At 33.0% G+C, this 22,090-nt stretch overlaps 1 protein-coding gene across 1 annotated transcript; it reads left to right on the forward strand.

Annotated features, from left to right (window-relative positions):
* Positions 1 to 4,204: 4,204 nt before the first annotated feature.
* On the forward strand, positions 4,205 to 14,114 carry LOC130654998 (glutamate-rich WD repeat-containing protein 1-like). The gene is made up of 14 exons (XM_057457701.1): positions 4,205 to 4,257; positions 5,873 to 5,940; positions 8,448 to 8,516; positions 8,761 to 8,792; positions 9,567 to 9,647; positions 10,611 to 10,679; positions 10,814 to 10,919; positions 11,068 to 11,162; positions 11,291 to 11,458; positions 11,594 to 11,637; positions 11,801 to 11,939; positions 12,095 to 12,219; positions 12,884 to 13,160; positions 13,666 to 14,114. The coding sequence occupies exons 2-14, from the start codon at positions 5,877 to 5,879 to the stop codon at positions 13,768 to 13,770; spliced, it is 1,374 nt and encodes a 457-aa protein (XP_057313684.1). The 5' UTR covers positions 4,205 to 4,257; positions 5,873 to 5,876; the 3' UTR covers positions 13,771 to 14,114.
* Positions 14,115 to 22,090: the final 7,976 nt, after the last annotated feature.

The raw sequence follows: 22,090 nt of genomic DNA on the forward strand, positions 1-22,090 counted from the left end.
TATTACCGAATACTACAAGGTATTACAGTATATTACTGAATACTACAAGGTATTACAGTGTATTACCGAATACTACAAGGCATTACAGTATATTACTGAATACTACAAGGTATTACAGTGTATTACTGAATACTACAAGGTATTACAGTGTATTACCGAATACTACAAGGCATTACAGTATATTACCGAATACTACAAGGTATTACAGTATATTACTGAATACTACAAGGTATTACAGTGTATTACCGAATACTACAAGGTATTACAGTGTATTACCGAATACTACAAGGCATTACAGTATATTACTGAATACTACAAGGTATTACAGTGTATTACTGAATACTACAAGGTATTACAGTGTATTACCGAATACTACAAGGCATTACAGTATATTACCGAATACTACAAGGTATTACAGTATATTACTGAATACTACAAGGTATTACAGTGTATTACCGAATACTACAAGACATTACAGTATATTACTGAATACTACAATGTATTACAGTGTATTACTGAATACTACAAGGTATTACAGTGTATTACCGAATACTACAAGGCATTACAGTATATTACCGAATACTACAAGGTATTACAGTGTATTACTAAATACTACAAAGTATTACCGAATACTACAAGGTATTACAGTATATTACTGAATACTACAAGGTATTACAGTGTATTACCGAATACTACAAGGCATTACAGTATATTACTGAATACTACAAGGTATTACAGTGTACTACTGAATACTACAAAGTATTACAGTGTATTACCGAATACTACAAGGTATTACAGTGTATTACTGAATACTACAAAGTATTACAGTGTATTACCGAATACTACAAGGTATTACAGTGTATTACTAAATACTACAAAGTATTACTGAATACTACAAAGTATTACAGTGTATTACTGAATACTACAAGGTATTACAGTATATTACTGAATACTACAAGGTATTACAGTGTATTACCGAATACTACAAGGCATTACAGTATATTACTGAATACTACAAGGTATTACAGTGCATTACTGAATACTACAAGGTATTACAGTGTATTACCGAATACTACAAGGTATTACAGTATATTACCGAATACTACAAGGTATTACAGTGTATTACTAAATACTACATAGTATTACTGAATACTACAAAGTATTACAGTGTATTACTGAATACTACAAGGTATTACAGTGTATTACCGAATACTACAAGGCATTACAGTATATTACCGAATACTACAAGGTATTACAGTGTATTACTAAATACTACAAAGTATTACAGTGTATTACTAAATACTACAAAGTATTACTGAATACTACAAAGTATTACAGTGTATTACTGAATACTACAAGGTATTACAGTGTATTACCGAATACTACAAGGCATTACAGTATATTACTGAATACTACAAGGTATTACAGTGTACTACTGAATACTACAAAGTATTACAGTGTATTACCGAATACTACAAGGTATTACAGTATATTACTGAATACTACAAGGTATTACAGTGTATTACTAAATACTACAGAGTATTACCGAATACTACAAGGTATTACAGTGTATTACTAAATACTACAAAGTATTACTGAATACTACAAAGTATTACAGTGTATTACTGAATACTACAAGGTATTACAGTGTATTACCGAATACTACAAGGTATTACAGTATATTACTGAATACTACAAGGTATTACAGTGTATTACCGAATACTACAAGGTATTACAGTGTATTACTGAATACTACAAGGTATTACAGTGTATTACCGAATACTACAAGGCATTACAGTATATTACTGAATACTACAAGGTATTACAGTATATTACTGAATACTACAAGGTATTACAGTGTATTACCGAATACTACAAGGTATTACAGTGTATTACTGAATACTACAAGGTATTACAGTGTATTGCTGAATACTACAAGGTATTACAGTGTATTACCGAATACTACAAGGTATTACAGTATATTACCGAATACTACAAGGCATTACAGTATATTACTGAATACAACAAGGCATTACAGTATATTACTGAATACTACAAGGTATTACAGTATATTACTGAATACTACAAGGTATTACAGTGTATTACCGAATACTACAAGGCATTACAGTATATTACTGAATACTACAAGGTATTACAGTGTATTACTGAATACTACAAGGTATTACAGTGTATTACCGAATACTACAAGGTATTACAGTATATTACCGAATACTACAAGGCATTACAGTATATTACTGAATACTACAAGGCATTACAGTATATTACTGAATACTACAAAATATTACAGTGTATTACTAAATACTACAAGGTATTACAGTGTATTACCGAATACTACAAGGCATTACAGTATATTACCGAATACTACAAGGTATTACAGTGTATTACTAAATACTACAAAGTATTACAGTGTATTACCGAATACTACAAGGTATTACGGTATATTACTGAATACTACAAGGTATTACAGTGTATTACCGAATACTACAAGGCATTACAGTGTATTACTGAATACTACAAGGTATTACAGTGTATTACCGAATACTACAAGGCATTACAGTATATTACCGAATACTACAAGGTATTACAGTGTATTACTAAATACTACAAAGTATTACTGAATACTACAAAATATTACAGTGTATTACTGAATACTACAAGGTATTACAGTGTATTACCGAATACTACAAGGTATTACAGTATATTACTGAATACTACAAGGTATTACAGTGTATTACCGAATACTACAAGGCATTACAGTATATTACTGAATACTACAAGGTATTACAGTGTATTACTGAATACTACAAGGTATTACAGTGTATTACCGAATACTACAAGGTATTACAGTATATTACCGAATACTACAAGGTATTACAGTGTATTACTAAATACTACATAGTATTACTGAATACTACAAAGTATTACAGTGTATTACTGAATACTACAAGGTATTACAGTATATTACTGAATACTACAAGGTATTACAGTGTATTACTGAATACTACAAAGTATTACAGTGTATTACCGAATACTACAAGGTATTACAGTATATTACTGAATACTACAAGGTATTACAGTGTATTACCGAATACTACAAGGCATTACAGTATATTACTGAATACTACAAGGTATTACAGTGTACTACTGAATACTACAAAGTATTACAGTGTATTACCGAATACTACAAGGTATTACAGTATATTACTGAATACTACAAGGTATTACAGTGTATTACTAAATACTACAGAGTATTACCGAATACTACAAGGTATTACAGTGTATTACTAAATACTACAAAGTATTACTGAATACTACAAAGTATTACAGTGTATTACTGAATACTACAAGGTATTACAGTGTATTACCGAATACTACAAGGTATTACAGTATATTACTGAATACTACAAGGTATTACAGTGTATTACCGAATACTACAAGGTATTACAGTGTATTACCGAATACTACAAGGCATTACAGTATATTACTGAATACTACAAGGTATTACAGTGTACTACTGAATACTACAAAGTATTACAGTGTATTACCGAATACTACAAGGTATTACAGTGTATTACTGAATACTACAAAGTATTACAGTGTATTACCGAATACTACAAGGTATTACAGTATATTACTGAATACTACTAGGTATTACAGTGTATTACCGAATACTACAAGGCATTACAGTATATTACTGAATACTACTAGGTATTACAGTGTATTACCGAATACTACAAGGCATTACAGTATATTACTGAATACTACTAGGTATTACAGTGTATTACCGAATACTACAAGGCATTACAGTATATTACTGAATACTACAAGGTATTACAGGGTATTACTGAATACTACAAGGTTTTACAGTGTATTACTGGATACTACAAAGTAATACGGCATATTACTAAGTACTACAGTATACAATACGGCATATTACTAAGTACTACAGTGTATTACTGTATATTACAAAGATATTACATTAGGCAGTAGTATGTATTAACAACATCACGACGTTGATAAATTGTTTAACGTCGCGTGTCGAATGCAGTTGAGCTGTCGTGAGGAAAGGAATACGACAATGTCGGGTAAAGGTGAGGTTGTGTTAGAGGTTCAAGTATACGACATATTCACAGACTATATGGATCCTTCCATGAAGTGCTTCCCGCCGGTACTCTAGACATGCGTTTACTTTGCTGGAGGACAAATCTACTTTGGCCCATCGTCACTTTAAACCTTCAATATGGCTGGAAGATGCTTTATCCAAAATGCCATTCCGTGGTTTAAAATTTTATTTAAAATTTGTTGTTTGTTTGTTCTAATCGCTGGCACACATTAGGCATCAAGTCCCCAACAGTCCTCTCTTTTTTCGTTCTCGCAGCTATCTCCTTCTCGAATCTTTTTAGTCTACATCATCTTCACGAAAAATTTTTAACTAGTTTTTATATAATATATAAATAATTTTATTTACCACCTGTAATTAAAGTTTAAAAATATATATATATATATATTTTTTTTAAATTTTAAAATTAACTCTTATTTAAAATACTTCGGCATTAAATATGGCTTCCTTAAGACGCACTTATTACCCAGATCCCCGATTTACCCAGATTTTATTGGTAGTTGAGCAGCAGCGTCATTAAACTGCTCCTGCTCCATTGGTACATCATAAATGACAGAAGGATCGTATTCAGGGAACTCTTCAACCACAGATGTCGCATGATTTTCTTCTTTTTTAGAGACAATGTTGATTATGGATGAAAACTTTTTTTTTCAGCAGCCAAGCCGACTCTTCCCGAAAACGCCGATTTTTTTGGTTTTGGTTTTATGAGAGGTTGGAATTTTTTACTTAAATATGTTGATCCTATAACTTTTGGTCTTTCCACAACCAAATTGTCTTCCTAGAGATAGTAAAATGTATGTTCTGTGACAGTCGCGCACGCACATCATACAGCAAATGAGTAAACTGCTCTAGAAATGGCGCCACGCTTCATTGCACAATAAAGGGAAAATCCCCTAGTCGAAGTCTGTCCCAGAAATGTTGTTGGTTGAGCTCTAACATTCATATAATAAAGAGGATATGAATGCATATACCGTGAAACAATTAAGAGATGAGGCAAAGGCCCGCGGGCTCAAGGGATGTTACAGGCTACACAAGATCGTTCTACATTTGGTTATCTTCCAAAGTAACCTCCTTGCTAACAACTTCATGTTCCAAAATGAAAAAAGGAGATAAAGTGTATCGCGACGATAAAGATTTCCAGGATACATCTGCGACATTGCCACTAATAACGGATGGCAACAAGGTTTTACGCCAATCCAAGCAAGTACATGACGGATAGTTGTTTTCGTCACCCAAACAAACCGTTTAGTTATCAGCTGGGACAAAACTTCGTACCAAAAAGATATTTTTCCAAAAAACACAAAAGGAGTTCCGGACCAAAGGATTTGTTGGGGACTCCTTGTTCTTGATTTATTCGAAGAGAATCTTGTGATTTTTTAAATTAATATCTAAAAAATTAAGTTGGTAAAACACACAAAGATTTTCTTTTTTAAAGAAGACTACTGCTTTTTGTTTTTCTTGGTCAAAAGATCAATTTTTTTATTATAACTGAAAACTCACCAGCAACTCCGAATGATTTATCTTTTTGATAAACAGGGAAATGATAATGATTTTATCTCGAGATATCTAACTTTTACATTGACATCTTTCATGGATTCGAATATATATTTCTGTTTTTCTTTACAATCTACAAAAGTATCCAGTGGAAAAAATACGTCATAATGAATGACGTAATTCTAATAATAATTTAAATTTAAAACCACGGAATCGCATTTTGGATAAAGCATCTTCCAATATGGCTACTGGGAAGAAGAAGAAGAAATCCCACGAGGTTAATACAAGCGACAATAACAAAGAAGGTAGCTTAGCTAAACCTATTAAAATTAATTTTTTAAGCTTAACTACATAAAATGTTATGCTACTGAACTCGGTGTATACTATTATTTCTCTGAAGTGCTGTACAGCTGATTGATACAGACAGTTTTTCGTGTTTTAAAGAACCACCTCACAAATAGATTTTGGATTCCAGCGTGTTTCAAATGCATAATAGGTGTTTCAAGTGTATTTATGTGTTTCAAGAAAAATGCATATATACAAGAATATTATTTAAATTTCAAAAACGTAATGTTTGTTTTTAAAACAACATGCTCACAGTGAGGTGATAATTAGTATTGCGCAGTTGGCATGCTATTTTTTCCACCTTAACTATTATGACTTCATAGTGATAAATGCTGGGTCTCCTGGCTAGTGTTGTATTTGTGAAAAAATAAACTCGCTCAACAAAAATCAAAAACATGCCCAATCAAAAATCAAGTTTGAAATGGACTGGTCTATGGAATACTGTCTATCTATATGTTTATGGGTTTACTTTAAACCATTTTAAATTCTCATTTTAGTACATGATATTATTACAACCAGTTTTAATAGCGTGTATTATTTAAGAATATTTATATACATAAATAAACTCTAAAAACACATGTAAATTGGTAGAAGGTACTTAAAGTTAGAATGCAAATATTTGTAAAAGGATACACTGTCATAAAAAAGAATATATACTATTCCCCATGAGCTGGCAAACAAATACAAAATTTTAGCAAAAAAGGTTCAAAATTGACTTAACCACTCATGCAAATCAACAGGCAGAAAAATGTAAGCAGTATCCCATAGACCAGCTATTTCAACCTTTATTTTGGAGTGGAGTCATTTTTTCTTCAAATAAAATATATAGTTTGCATTTAGTTGAGGTTTAGAGAATTATCAAATTATGTTACTAGAGGCAGGGGAGAAGTTTTTTATCATGCCCTGAAGATGCATAATCACCCTGTTAGCAAATTTTTTTGAGGTCCCTATTTTATTTTAAAAACTGAAGGATATACGTAAGAAAATGTTATCCTGAAAATGCTGTTGAAAACTGAAAATTACAGCATAGCAAACGTACTCAATTTCTCTTCACCTGGAGAGCCTCTATTGTAATTCATTGCACAATAGGCCTCTTTCCATATCCGTTTTCATTCCGCAAAATATGTCTTAAAATAAAGAATGACATGAAACAAAGATTTAGTTATAAGCGAATTTCGGCATTCTGGTTGTTTACATGCAAGTTTAAAGATTTCATCAATAAATTGTTGACTTTTGCAGCTTGTAACTTGTTTCACAAAATAGTTATTAGCACAGTTTTATAAAGAGGGTATTGTTAGTGGTGGTGTGACAAAAAAAGGTTATAATATTGTGGATTTTAAGTTAGTTTTGGTGTAGGCTGGGTAGCTAGCTGGATCTAACCTACCAATGGTTGCAGTTTACTAATGGTCAGTGTCACTTCATATTACTTTGATCAGTTCAGAAAATTAAACCTAATCATACATTTGTATCAAGCATTGTGATTGTTAACATTACAGTTTGTAAGTAATGAGTTAATAATTCCCTACATATTTGAAAAATAAGATTACACTCAATAACTTGGACATAAAATATTTGCCAACAACACCACCACTTGAAATTTTACATTTGTGACAAATAAGATAGCTACTGCTACATCATATTCAAAGCTAGCTAGTATACCTAGCTCATTTTACACCTAGAATAAAAACAAACTATGAGTGTCTGGCAGATGCTATACCAAATTTAAATAACTAGATTTTATGACAAACTAATTTTGTAAATATTGCAAGTAAAATAAAAGTTTGCTTATAACTATTCTCGTTTTCATATTATTTAATAGTTTTGGTACGTATATTTTGCAAAACGAAATGGAAATGGAAATTAGTCTATTTACACGATCAGAAAAATACAGAGCAAAATTAACTACGTGGTTGCTGAATACTGTATTGCTATATTTTCATCATATTGCTTTTAATAAATACCATGTTGGCCCTTATTACACTGGCCCTTGTTATGCCAGCCCTTATAACGCCAGCCCTTTAAAGCTTAAGTTTGCACCCTTTGACCTAGTTGACGTAATAAAAGCCAGTGTTAAAATGGCTCTGACGGGCATTATTGTTAAATTTTCTCACAAGGTATTTTACTACTCTATTTCACAAATTTTGATAAATTATGTGAAATTTATCTTATTTAGAACCTTTTTATGAACTTTAAGACACAAAATGTTAACAAATATAGTAATAAGATAAAATAAGATAAAATATAACAGTAAAAAATAATACTTTCAAACTTACAACAGTAAAACTGTTAACTATTACATTAAAGTCTTGACCTCTGCCACCTATTGCCTTTAACCTGAGGCAATACTTTGATGTCCATCAATATTCTTTGGTCTTGTTCTCTTAAACAGCTGTTATACAGTTAAGTAACTTATGAAAGCTTATGTAGTATGTGTTGTTCTGTTTTTAGTTATTAATGATTTTTTTAGATGAATGTATGGAAGAATTAGAAAGTGCAGAAGATGACGACAATGCTGTAGATGACACAATGGAAGATGGTATATATATATTTTGGCATATACAAATAATATTATGATCTCTCAGCTCGGTTGTTTACTTTGTTTATAGCAAAAAGTTTTTGTTGTTGTTGTTCTCATTGTTTTCTCGTTTATTCTGGTGATTTATTCTTTTAGTATTTAAAAACGGTTCTCGGTTAATGTCCTAGCTTTGAATTTATTTTATTGTTCGAAATAGTGTTACTTATAGTGTGTTTTTTTATATGACAATTTCTTTTATTTACAGACGATGAAGGAAAAACCGAAGTGGCGGAAGAGGTATGGTTGTACTCATTGAAACAGTCATTCTGCCAGTTTGAATGTTTTTTGTAGAATGTTGATAAGGACTCACTAGGCTCATCTCTTTTAAAGGCAGTTGCTATTTAGAACTGTATACTTCCTCCTCGTTGATAATTATCATCAATATTGATATTATAATAACTTTTTTATTCAAATATAACATTTTCCCAGACTGTGCTGTTTTATATTTACAGTCATGGACAAAATACAATGAAACAGCACAGCTATTTTGGAATGTGGCCGCTGCAAGTGATCACTTATATTGTTTCTCTATTAGAGTTGTGCATTTTGAATTACGTTAACTTGTTGAATTTTACAGCGTACTTGGATTTCAGACTTTAGGTTATTTGGCTAAATCCATTTTTTTGAAACATGCAAATTGTTACTGACGTCAGCACGACCGTTTTTCCCGAATTTCGCAACCTTCATCGTTCGCGACATGGATTATTTCCTTGTGAGGGCGCGCGAACAAATGCTATTCTCATGCCCTCTACCTAACCTACTTGTGCGCAAAGGTGGCGACTCTGCAGACTGCCGGCTCCAGGCTGCCGGCTCCAGAAAAACTGTCGTTGTTTTATTTTGTTCATGTTTAAAAGAACAAAAAACTGCCTTTGTTTCATTATTTTGTTCGTGTTTAATAACATAAAACTGTCTATTTTTCATTTTTTTGTCTATGGTTGTAGCTGTTTCTTCGACTGATTTAAAGATATGCTTAGTATTTCTGTTATTTTGAAACCAGTTGTTTGATTTTAGAAAGTGTACCTGCCTGGACAGACAATGGGTGACGATGAAGAGCTAACTTTTGACAAAAGTGCCTATCAAATGTACCATGCTGTAAGTTAAATATCTGGTGTTTACAATTGCTATCACACCTGTGTCTTTCGTTTTCTTCTTTCCTCTTCTTTAGGTCAGTTTTTTTTATAAATCAACAACATGTTATGGAGGACAGATCTTCCAAATTTTTAATTTTATGAACCATTACTACATTCAATCATTTCGAAAAAAATTAACACCGTAAATGAAAAACTTATTCCGAACATAATGGCGACATAATGGCGAACACATGACACAAAATGAAAATTTTAATGTGTTCGCACGTAGTATTCCTTTGGGTCCAAATTGATCTCAAAATGTACAATGCTTCCGTTTTAACAAAACTTAGACCTTGAGCAGAATACCATACTAAATATAATTTTTAGAATAAGCGATGGCTTCTCACCTATCCAATAAGACTATTTTATGAATACTATATCCAGCATCCACGAGCCTTCATCATTTTATTTTGATTGTTGACAAAGCCACATTGCATGTTCTTATTTATTTTTAATTAAATGGTTCAACATTAAGTCGAAAAATCTGTATAAATGTTTTTATTTAGGATATATTTTACAGTGTCGGTTGCATGCCTTAATAAGTTTAAAAATCGATGATATTTCAGGAAATTTGAAAAATAGGCTAAAAATTTAGATGTAAATCTTTTTTTTTGAGTATACATATTTGTTGCCTTATATAGAATCTACAAATAAAAATGCCATTTTAATCTGCATGTACTGTTAACCATGTTAAAAAATGTTTTAGGGAAAATAAAACTGATTTGAGAAGTTATTTATGAAAAAGTCTGTCAGGTATTTTTTGAGAACATCTTATTTATTAAGTTGGAAAAGTGAAGAAAAGCAGAATTGTTAAATTAAGTTGAGAATTAAAATTTTGTTCGGAAACGTCCTATAATTTCCGAAAATCGCAAAGGTTTCTCAGGATAAAACATATGGCAATAATTTTTAAACTTTAATTACATAGGCACAGACTGGAGCACCATGTCTAAGTTTTGATATTATCCCAGATGAACTTGGAGACAACAGAACTGAAGTATGTCACAATTTGTTTTTTATAAGTTAATTTTTCTACTTTTTATTCATATCAGGACTAAACAATATAACAGAACATTATACTTTCACCACAATGTAGCAACTATTTTCCTATTTTTATAATAATTTTTGTAGTTTCCCATGACGTCATATATGGTGTGTGGGACGCAAACGGATGGGAAGCCTAATCATTTGATTGTGATGAAAATGGTTGATCTTGTCAAAATAACCGACGATGAAAGTAGGAAAGCTTCTTCGTTTATTTTATACGGATATATCGTTGTGAGAATTGGATATTTGTTTATGTCCATTCTTAAAAGCTCCCTCCTCCATATGGTCATTTTCTTTGTTTTTTAAGTCGTCGTGATTTAATTACTCACTTTTTAAAGGTGATTCCGAAGATAGCTACATAGAGGATGAAGAGGATGGACCAAAGTTGAAAACTGTTAGTCTCACTCATGTCGGAGGTGTGAACAGAGTTAGGGTAACTATTTGGTTATGTAAATTTTTTTACTTACTTTTTTTTAACAACACTTAACGACAAAGGCGTCCATAGAAAAAAGATAAAATCGGTATAGTTTACCACAGTAATAAAATCTTTTTTTCCCTCAGTATGCACAGGTCGCCAATAAAAAATTAGCTGCATCGTGGTCAGAGACTGGAAATGTTTTTCTGTGGGACGTTACGAAACAGTTGGAAAGTCTAGACCTTCCCGGAGTACCTCAACATCAAACAGCAGTAGATGGTGTCAAACCGATATTTTCTTTTTCTGGACACCAGGTGATAATCTATAATATTATCTCATACTTGCTTTAAAATGTTGTAATCCTCTTTCTGCGTTAAGGAAAATACCGATTTTTTCATAAAATCATCCGTAATTTAGTTTATAATTAGTTATAATAATATACTTTCCAGGCTGAAGGCTTTGCATTGGATTGGTCTCCAACAATTCCTGGAAGGTGAGGTTTTCCATCAATATGATGTCGTAGCCGTTGAAGTTTCGGAACTAATTATGAGATCACATATCAAATATGGCGGATAAATTTTATTTTCACTGAATAATTTTGTTGTCATGCTTCTAGCCTAATCTCATTCAGTACACCTTTCTTTTATAATATTTAGATTAGCGACTGGCTCTTGCAATAAGAATATTCACTTGTGGCAAGCTAGAGACGACGGTAGCTGGCACGTCGATCAACGACCTTTGAATGCACACACGGATTCAGTTGAAGATATACAGTGGAGTCCGAACGAAAGCAATGTTAGTTTTCTTTGAACTAAAGCAGGCTATTTGTTTTGAACAAAAAATGGGATTTGTGTGTTAAAGCTTCTTCTCTTGTTTGAGTTAATCCCGCAGCGTTTTGTGCGTCAAACGCAAGTTATTATTAACTTCTCCACGATCTGGTTTTGTTCTAGGTTTTTTCGTCTTGTTCTGTTGATCAGACGGTTCGAATTTGGGATGCGAGGGCGGTTGGGAATAAAGCATGCATGCTTACTGTACAAGCACACGACGCTGATGTGAACGTAATATCGTGGAATAGGTAAGATAGTTGTTGATTGTGTTTACTTAAATAAGTACCCAGGGCCCTCTTTAATTTAGAGGATGACGCGCTTAACTTTTTGACAAATCTCAGCCTCAAATATTGTTAAAAATATTCTTAACATGGCCACAGCCGGAAAGCATGTAATTACCCTTAATATGCCCAAAGATGGTTAAAAGATAGTGGAAAGTAATTAAGGAAATTGTAAAAGACAGGTGATCTGACAAGAAAATAAACATACAGTATAAGAAATTAAACTTCTAATCAAAATTTGTGCATCATAAAAATTTTCATATCTAAAACGAAAGGTCGAGCCTGGGTATATTCTTAGGATATTCTTAATTTTTAACCCATTTCTCGGCCTCGATATTCTTATAGTATATATTCTTATAAAAAGCGTGTAAGGCATTCTTGATGATTTTTTCATTTACGAAAAGTTTGGAATTGTTTTTCAATGTTGTTTTACTTTCCTGAAACAAAAACCCAGTCATTTTTTCAGTAACTATCACAAATTATTAGATCGATGGCCACGCAGTTTTTTCTATCTTATTTGTACTTTTATGAAGGCTTTTGCGTGACTGGGTATCGTCATGCGTACACGAAGGATCTTCCAGCAATGAAGCGTAAACCTCATTTTCAGACAGCCTTAATTAAAAAAATTTAGAAATGATCCATTCATACTATCTGGAGGTGACGATGGCATCATTAAGGTGTGGGACTTACGCCAATTTCAAAGTGGTTGTCCGGTTGCTACGTTTAAACACCACAGCGCCTACGTAACGTCAGTGGAATGGCATCCAACAGACGCTACAGTGTTTGCTGCGTCCGGTGCTGACAACCAGGTTACCATCTGGGATTTGGCTGTAGAGAAAGATGATGAAAACGAAGAAATGTCGATGGATGCAAACCAGTTACCACCCCAGTTGTTGTTTATACATATGGTAAGTAGGTGCAGCAGAGCAAAGTAGATATTTGTTGGTGAGGTCATTTTATTGATTCACACGTGTTCTGTTAAGTTCACATATTTGTTGTTTATCGTGATTTAAAAAGAAAGGAAAAAATATAAACAAAGACGCACTTTTTATATGGATATATATATTTTTATATTTTATATTATATTTGTATTATTTATATCGATATTTCATATAGCAGAACTTGTGTTAATCGGCCATTTTAAAACAAAGCATGCGTAATAACGGCTGTGATATCAAACGGTAAACGAAATGTGAGAGATACAACTTCATCGAAATGTTGAGAATAATCATTGGTGATAAGAAACGAACAAATAAATAATTAATATTAGTGATTAAAATACATACAAAATCATCCAAGCGAAAAGTTTTGTCTCACCATTTTTTAAATATATATTCAGACAAATAATGTTTCTGACAATTTTTTTTTTTTATCAAAATAAGTCACGCGGATACGTTTTTTGTACGTTTTTAGGGTCAAACAGACGTGAAGGAGATACATTGGCATCGTCAGTTACCAGGTGTTTTAGCCAGTACAGCTGTCAGCGGATTTAATATATTCAAGACAATTAGTGTATAATCTGGAGTTTGAACTAAAATCTTTGCTAACTGATTCGCACAATTTTCAAGAACGGTGCAGCTTCAAAGATTGTAATATGAAGATAACAACCTATTCTCATCTGGCACACATCTCAGACGCGAGTACAGATAATCAACTAAATCATTTAATTCCTGCTAAATAACTTATCAAAAGCGCTCTAGATGCACACAAAGGGAAGACAGGTTAGATTTGGTGCTTCTAAAATTTATTAGAACACCTATGTATATATTCGTTTGAATGCCAATGTAAACGCGACAATTTGTCTTGTACGACGATGGAGCATGCTAAGAAGGAAACACTTAATACTTCGTGTTTTTCATTTATCTCTTCTTTTTTTTTTGCTTCAATCTTATTAAGCCCGAAAAAATGGTAAAAACTAATTACATTACAGACTTACAATTGATCATTGGCTAGAAATATAAAAAGGCGTTAATAAGCTCCAACACTTGGGGTAGGCTGCCATACTGCAAGTCTTCTCTGAGTTTTAAAGTTTGAAAATTCCCCTCAATTCTTAATTTTCCTTTTTTTCTTCTCTCCTCACACTATATCTTATGGTGGCTTAAGTATGTTAAAGTTTGGTTAATTAGAAACATATTATACACATAATTGGAAAAATGATCATTGAAAAACGATAGTGTATTTCAGTCTTAAGATTGTCTGCTTTGGAGAGGTTTAATTAAGAGTATATTAAGAAATGTATGATGTATGCTTAATTAGGGTCGCACTGTATTTATTCAGGCTTTTTAAAGAAATTCATTTGACAGTTTATCTATTAAAATCTTTTCATGATTTCCGCTTTGTCTGTACAATGGTAGTCATTCTAAAAAAATGAATTAGTACGTTTTGTTAAACACAAATCTCGTGGTTTATTGGTTCAATTTATCATAACATTGTTTTCCGCAAAAAAAGGTATGGTAAGTTAGTAACTGAGCAGCCGTATGCTAAGCGTACAATTTTTGATCGTACAAACTTATCAATATAGAATTGAATATTACCATTGTTTACGAGAGACTGTGATTACTAAAGTTGTATCACCTAGCAATTCAATACAGCTGTGTATATTATGCTCGCCTTCACTACCAAGGTGTGATCACATCACGTTTTCTTATTTTATAAGAACAAATCAGATAAGTACGTAATCTCCATATATTTTCTCTTTTGTTATTGGTGAGAACTTTCAAACGTCCCAACTTTTGGGAGATAAAAATATAAAATTCTGGTAAAAGAAGGTACAGGACAACACATGCGCTTTGTATAGAATTAGAGACTTACAAAAATTAACATAAGGGCAAGTTTTGAAGACAACATTAACTTGAAAACACAATAATAAGGAGACTATAATATAACTAGTTTGCAAAAGAAGTCTGTATGAATTTTGCTTTAATGTAACGGCATACAAGCTCGCTAAGGTTCTTAAACCTATTTTTTTAAAAATTTAAAACCCTGCCTGGTCATGCCCCGAACTTGAAGAGAGACTGATTGTCAGACTACATACGAACAAATAATATTTTTTGAAAAAGAAACCTTGCGAAAAATTTAAGTGTAGATTCATTCATATTCCTTCGCCAAAAAACACAACAAAGCAGGTCACACAAAAAATTACGGGCATGATCGACATCGGGCCCAGGGATTATCGGAAATGAATTTGTTGACAATTTGTGTATTCGTATAAAGAAAACATCAAGAGACCTAGTGACGAATTTAGATGTGTCAACCCAGGCAGGTGAGCAATTTGCTTAAAACTTTTTATACTGCAGCGATGTGTTGGCAAAAAAATAAAATCAGAAAAGCTTATACTTCAACAAATGTTCCTGTTCATATTCTCCCGGTCGGAATGTCGCGTGGTACAACTTTCAGTTGAGGGAAAACATGGACGTTTCATGGTCAAACTCTAACAATAGAAGCTTCGATTAAACAAGAACTACAAGTATCTAAATTAAGTTATAGCTAAACTAGCAAAAACTCATCTAAAACTACACAATATGACAGGTTTGAAGTTAGAAAATAAAGATTCTACGAAAAATTCAGCCCTTAATTATGAAAAGGTGACTGCGTGAACGGCGTGTTTTCCCTCAAATCATTATGGCTACCATGAAAAGTACGGACCTGTCATTAATTTAAAGGTATCACGTGAAATTTGCCGACTGGGAAAATTATGCCAGCATCGGGTTAGCATAATTTGCATCCCGCGCACTTGATCGCATTATTGTTTGTGAGGAATTTTCTACACTTCTAAATTCGAGAAAGTATAGACTTTATCAATCAACTAAAATATTTGCTCCACAAGCATAAATAATGGTTAATATGATACATGAGGGATAGTGACTTCAAAAATGTCCAAAAGGACAAAGATAGTCACTTACGTCTCTTTTTTAATACTAGCCCTGTAAGCTAGTAACAACTGCCGTGGTTAGGGCTCTTGAACTTTATTTCGAATGGCCTCTGAACTTCAAAATAGCTTCGCCGGTTTTGTTTATTGTATCCATGAAAAATAAACCTTCTTTGGCAGTTATGTTAACAATTATTATTATACGCATCAAAATTATAAGATGCGCGTCCAAAGATTTTCGTAACTAGTCGTTAGCCCGTGGAATAATCCACGGGTTCACCGTCCTTTTTATACCGCATTGCGAGCTTCTCGCTACTTGCGCAGCTAAGCTACCATTTTGCGTGACAGACAGACAGACAGACAGACAGACAGACGTATATGGGCATTATAATATAGATTCAAAAGACCCTTTTAAAAATTAACGTCTTTGTCCATACGTTATATATAGTTCCATCCATCTGTTTTATTAGATTTTATATTTCGGACATAGCAAACAAGTTATAATAGGCATGGAAATTTAATTAGTAAGTTAATAATGCAAGTTTTAACAAGCTTTTTTTTAACCAACGAAGCATTTTGAAGGGGGATATTTTAGAGCATCTCGATATTTAGTCCGAGAATAATATTTTTTTTATAACAAGTATTTTTATTTGTCTATTGTTCTAAACAATAAACCCATTGCTTTAAACCTGAAATCCCAGCCTGATATGCTTATAAAAAAGAGTGGAACTGCACTGCACTAACAATCCGCATTTAGTCTAGATTTATAAACTTTGTTTTATGCGCTTTGTAAGTCCATAGACATAATAAAAAGATATTATTTTATCTCTGTACGTTTAATACATAGTCATACAATTTTTTTTGGCGAGGACACATAAAAGCAAAAAAGCATTACCTGGCACAACACATTTCACACGCATTCGTTTTTTCTGAATTTCCAACATGAAAAAAGTAGCAAATAATGAAGTAAGGAAGTGGACCCAACGACACCTATAGCCAAAGGTGTGGAAAAAGGGCGTCACATTTCAACTAGTCCTTAATCACTATTCTTTGGAAACGGTCGATTAGTTTCTGTGATGATTAATTTTCGTTACTCTGATCTGGGAAATACACACTCAAGAAAATTCATGATGATAAATAATTTTTTCCAGACATTAACATTCATCCCGTAACTGTCGAAGTTGAGTCCTGAGATCCTAGAATATGGCTTAAATGCCTTACCAGCATTTATATCTGCCAATGATTCAAATACACAGTGTGCTAAAAACAAGAGATGCAAATAATAGCGATAACTTATAAAAAACTAACAAATGCTAGTAATAGCAACTGACTTGGTGTTAAGATCTTCATACCATACGTTGGACCAGTAGGTGATGCTGTCAATCTGGTAACTTTGATGCTGAAGGTAAAGAATCTTCATAAAATCTTTCTCCTGAAAAAATGTAATTTTAGATATCAAATTTTAAATTATGTCACGCTGCTTTCCACTACAACAAAGAGCTGCAAAGAACGTTATTGTTTCAGTAAAACCAATGGTTCATCTTTATAACCATACAGACAAAAAAAACCTTTTCTCAAACATCATGTCTAAGTTATTGACTTTCCGGGAGCCACCCCAGGACATTAAGAGCAGCTAAAAGGTATGGATTTGATAGGATGAAACATCATTCATATTAAAAGAAATTCACTTCAGGGTTAAGGAAGACTTACCATGTTTTGAAAGTTAAAATAGACATTGTTTACTTGCGTATTATCAGACCATTGCAGTGCAAAACCCCAGCAATCTAAAGTGAGATAAAATATAAAATTATAATTAAGAGAAGGTTGGTTTTAATTTTTTAATTACAAGACTGAAACATACGTTTTGCTATTATATTCTCAAATTAATTATTAAGGCGAGTCTTTCTTTTGAATCAGCTGCATATGTCCCGCTAAAAATCAGTGTACAGTTCTGACATGCTGAGGATGCTCGATAGCATCATTTTATTCGATTTATGCCATTAGCTCTATCTAGATAATATTTCAAATAAAAATGGGATATCTTTAACCGAGTCTTCGTGGCACAATAGGTTTGCCTTTACTAAAAGAAACCTTATCTCTTCAAAGTGTGACGTTTAGTAGGGACACAGAAAATGAAAAAATGCGCCAATTTAAGGTTAGCCACACTTTATGTAGACTGGTGATTGTAAGATACCACGTTGCTAGTGCACGCAAAGAAATGTCTTCCTAAAGCATGCTTAAGAAATTTAATTGTAAAACTATCCTACAACGATATTTTGTTTCGAAAGTATCATTTCCGCTATGCATATTACTTGATTTGTTGACAAGTATTTGGCGGAAAAAGCAAAACTTTATTTCACATTGAGATTGATTATATATTGTATAAAGCCGAATAAAAAACTACAGAACAACCCCGAGAAAACGTATTTCCAGAGCATATAACTGTCAAACTGTTTCTTCATGTCGTTTTGTTAGTCACAATGTAAGATTCGACGGTATTATGTATACTAACAAAAGAAAGAAAGAAAAAACAAGCAAAAATACTTACTAGTTTATACATAGTGCGTGATAAAATGTTTCTTTTTACAAATCTTTCTGACATATGTAACACAACGTTTCTACGGTGAAATATTAACATGCATTTTTTAACAAGTAAACAAATAATTGTTCTACTCACCATTCCCCAGCTTCCTTCCCGCTATCAAATCAGTCTAAAATAACAAATAAATCTATACTAATACTAAAATACCAAGTATTTGTTTTATGAGTAATATTTTTAAACCAGACCCACCATAAACAAAATGAGTAGCACGATTCTTATTAAACTTTGTAACAATTTTTCTGCGTACTTCCCAACTTCTCAATCCAATGCAGTGAATCTTACTGGACTAGCCTTTTATACTTCTGTGTGGTGTCATTAAAAAAATTATGACATATCCTAAAAATCCAAACAGGCGCTGGTATTTTAATGTGTCCGTGATTGCGTAAAAGTTGTTATTGCAGCCAGTTTCCACAAATGTTCGGTCACTGAATTGGACATAATTGCGGGAAAAATTTTAATGCGATGTTTAATTATCCATGGAACAAAGTAAGATCTGATTAAAGGGGCTACGAAATGGCTGTTGGTTTTCGACTTTAATGACTTACACGAAAGTCGAGCTGATGACGCCGAAAAACAAACCACTTTACCGGCATGTATGTAATTTACAGACTCGAACATATATCTAGAATTTTTATCTTCTCCAGCCTTGGTCATGTTTTCATGCAGAATGAGTCTCGCTGAAATATTTTTTTGTAATTGTATTATACTTTTCGAAAAATAATATTGAACCAGCAAGCAAAGTGCGCTAGTCTGTTTATTGCGCAAAACGGGTTTGCCGGATTTTTAATATGTGCGCGAGATATACGGAATGTGAGCATTTTAACCGGTTCGTAGCCTCTTTAATAATATGGCTTAAAAAATGGCTATTTTAAGGTTGAGGTTGAACCGAAATTAAAGTGTTTCATGGATCGTAATTTTCCGGAGATCAAATTCGCGAGATTTATTACCTGGGAATTTTTATTATCTTGTTGATAATCTCATAATACTCCGCAAGTTTGTAGCGGAGCAGGGCGTCGAATTAAATTAAGTGAGCAGTGCGAGAAACCATTTAAATTCATACTACCAGGACGAAGAAACATATAGTTCAGTATTTTTGTTCACACAATCCGCAGGAATATGTGTGTTTGGTTTAGCCTTTCTTCGTCTCGGAATAAAAAATGAACACATTGATGAATATTTTACGCGGAGCCAATTCATGTACGAGATTACATGAGAAAGTTGCCGAATCGGTAAAAAATTTTTTTATAAAGTGGGTTGACATTGATTTTTAAAAGAATATCTTAAGATCTAGTGCTCATATAGTTGTATTTATTATAGTGTAGTTAAGTCTAGCTAAATATAAACGTATTTCATATTTCTGTACAAGTTACCGACTCACGCCTTAGGTGGCTAGTGTTTGGAAACGAAACTTCAGGAACGAAAAGTTGTTCAATGGCGCACCGTTTATTCATTTTTGTGGAAAAGGCGCATATTTCGCTTTCCGTACTTTTGTGACGTACGGAGTGTGGTTTCTATACGGAGTAATACTCCGTATAGCTGCATACGGAGTTTGGTTTAGCTATACGGAGTCTGCCAACGAATGTTCTTAAAGTGGAAATATTGCAATATATGACTGTTTAAAACTATTTTCGAAAAAAAATAAAAAATAATCACCATTAGAAACAAGTTAAAAAGACAAGCACGTCATTTTCCTACTTTTTATCCATCGTAAACATACGAGATATATTGTAGTTATACGGAGTGTGGGAACATTAGTTTGATTGCAAAAAAAGGATTATGGCATACAGATTGTGAGATACCAAGAGTATGTTATGCAGAATTCGCTATGGGGAGTATGCAGAATTTGCTATAAGGGGTATGCCATACGGAGTATGCTATACGGACTATGCCATACGGAGTATTCTATACGGAGTATGCCATACGGACTGTGACATGCTTCATATACGAAGTATTCTATACGGAGTGTGACATGCTCAGTATATGGAATGCGAGATGCTTAGTATACGGAGTGTGACATGCTTTGTATACGGAGTATGACATGCTTAATATACGAAGTATGCTATACGGAGTGTGCAGGCTTAGTATATGGAGTGTGCCATGCTAAGTATGCGGAGTGTGACATGTTTGGTAGGAACAGAATTCGATGTATTGGTAATGAGTTAAGGCTTACAATGGCTGGTATAAAAGTACACAATTTTAAAGTTACATAATAAAAAGTCATTGATTGTATGGTTAGTTTTATTGCATACAGAAACATACAAAACAAAGTTATGAAGCTTAGAATGAATATAATGGAAGCCATAAAAATAAACTTCATACAAAACGCAAATAGTAAACTACATCATACAGTTGGACTGCCGGTAACTCGAACACCGGTTAACTCGAACTTTTATTAGCTGGAACTGTTATCCACGGTAATTGGTACTCCTCATGCTTGTCTCATATTTTATACGTTTTTCTTCTTACACAAATTATTTGCTTGTTTTAGGCACAATTTCTAAACTGGAATAGCTCAGAGTAAATTTTTAATAAGAATGCTTAGTTTAGACGTCGACGCTCATGCTGCATTCGCTAATGTCTATCCAAACCAGTCTCGGCATTACTCTCAAAGCTATCTGCGCCGCTCGCGGCTTTGAGATATTTAAATATTTCCGTCTATACGAAGTAAACATGTTGCTATACGAAGTTATACTCCGTATAGCTGCACACTCCGAATGAACACTTTGACTGATTTTTTCTGCCATTATGAGTCTTATCCCACATGTGTTAGATGTTGGATGGTTACTGTTTACTTGTCGTGGATTTTAATGTATGTATTTATTCCTTATCTTAGTCTTTCAACTATGGTTTTACATTGATTTAATATCATTTTGGAGGTTAAAACATATTGATTGAATCAATTATAAGGAACTTTTAGCTAGCTAGCTAAATTAGGTGCATTTTGGAAATACACCTCTTCACAGTGTCGTTTGGCCATGCGCAAACTCACGTTGTTATAGTATCCAAATTCAATATGGCTACCTATGGTAGGTAAACAAAGCTGGCCACAGTCTAGAGTACTGAATAAGTTAGTAGATTTGATGCGATTTTACTTGTAAATACCATGTTAATTAATCGCTGTTCATTACGCTCCCGTTCTACCATTTATGTCAATGTTTGTTTTTATTATACACCTTAATGCGCAATGTTGGTGATGCTTATTATCTCCTTGAGAATTAATTGTTTTTCAGCATTAATTTACCGAACTGTATTGGCTCGTATTGCGGGGAAAAACTAGTTCTCAGTGCATGTTCCACAAAATAAAATTCCCTGGGAAGTAAGTACTAGGCTTATCGAATCTACCAATCAGATGTTTTCTACTCAAAAGG

Source organism: Hydractinia symbiolongicarpus, chromosome 8, assembly GCF_029227915.1.
Source record: "Hydractinia symbiolongicarpus strain clone_291-10 chromosome 8, HSymV2.1, whole genome shotgun sequence".
Lineage (NCBI taxonomy): Eukaryota > Metazoa > Cnidaria > Hydrozoa > Anthoathecata > Hydractiniidae > Hydractinia > Hydractinia symbiolongicarpus.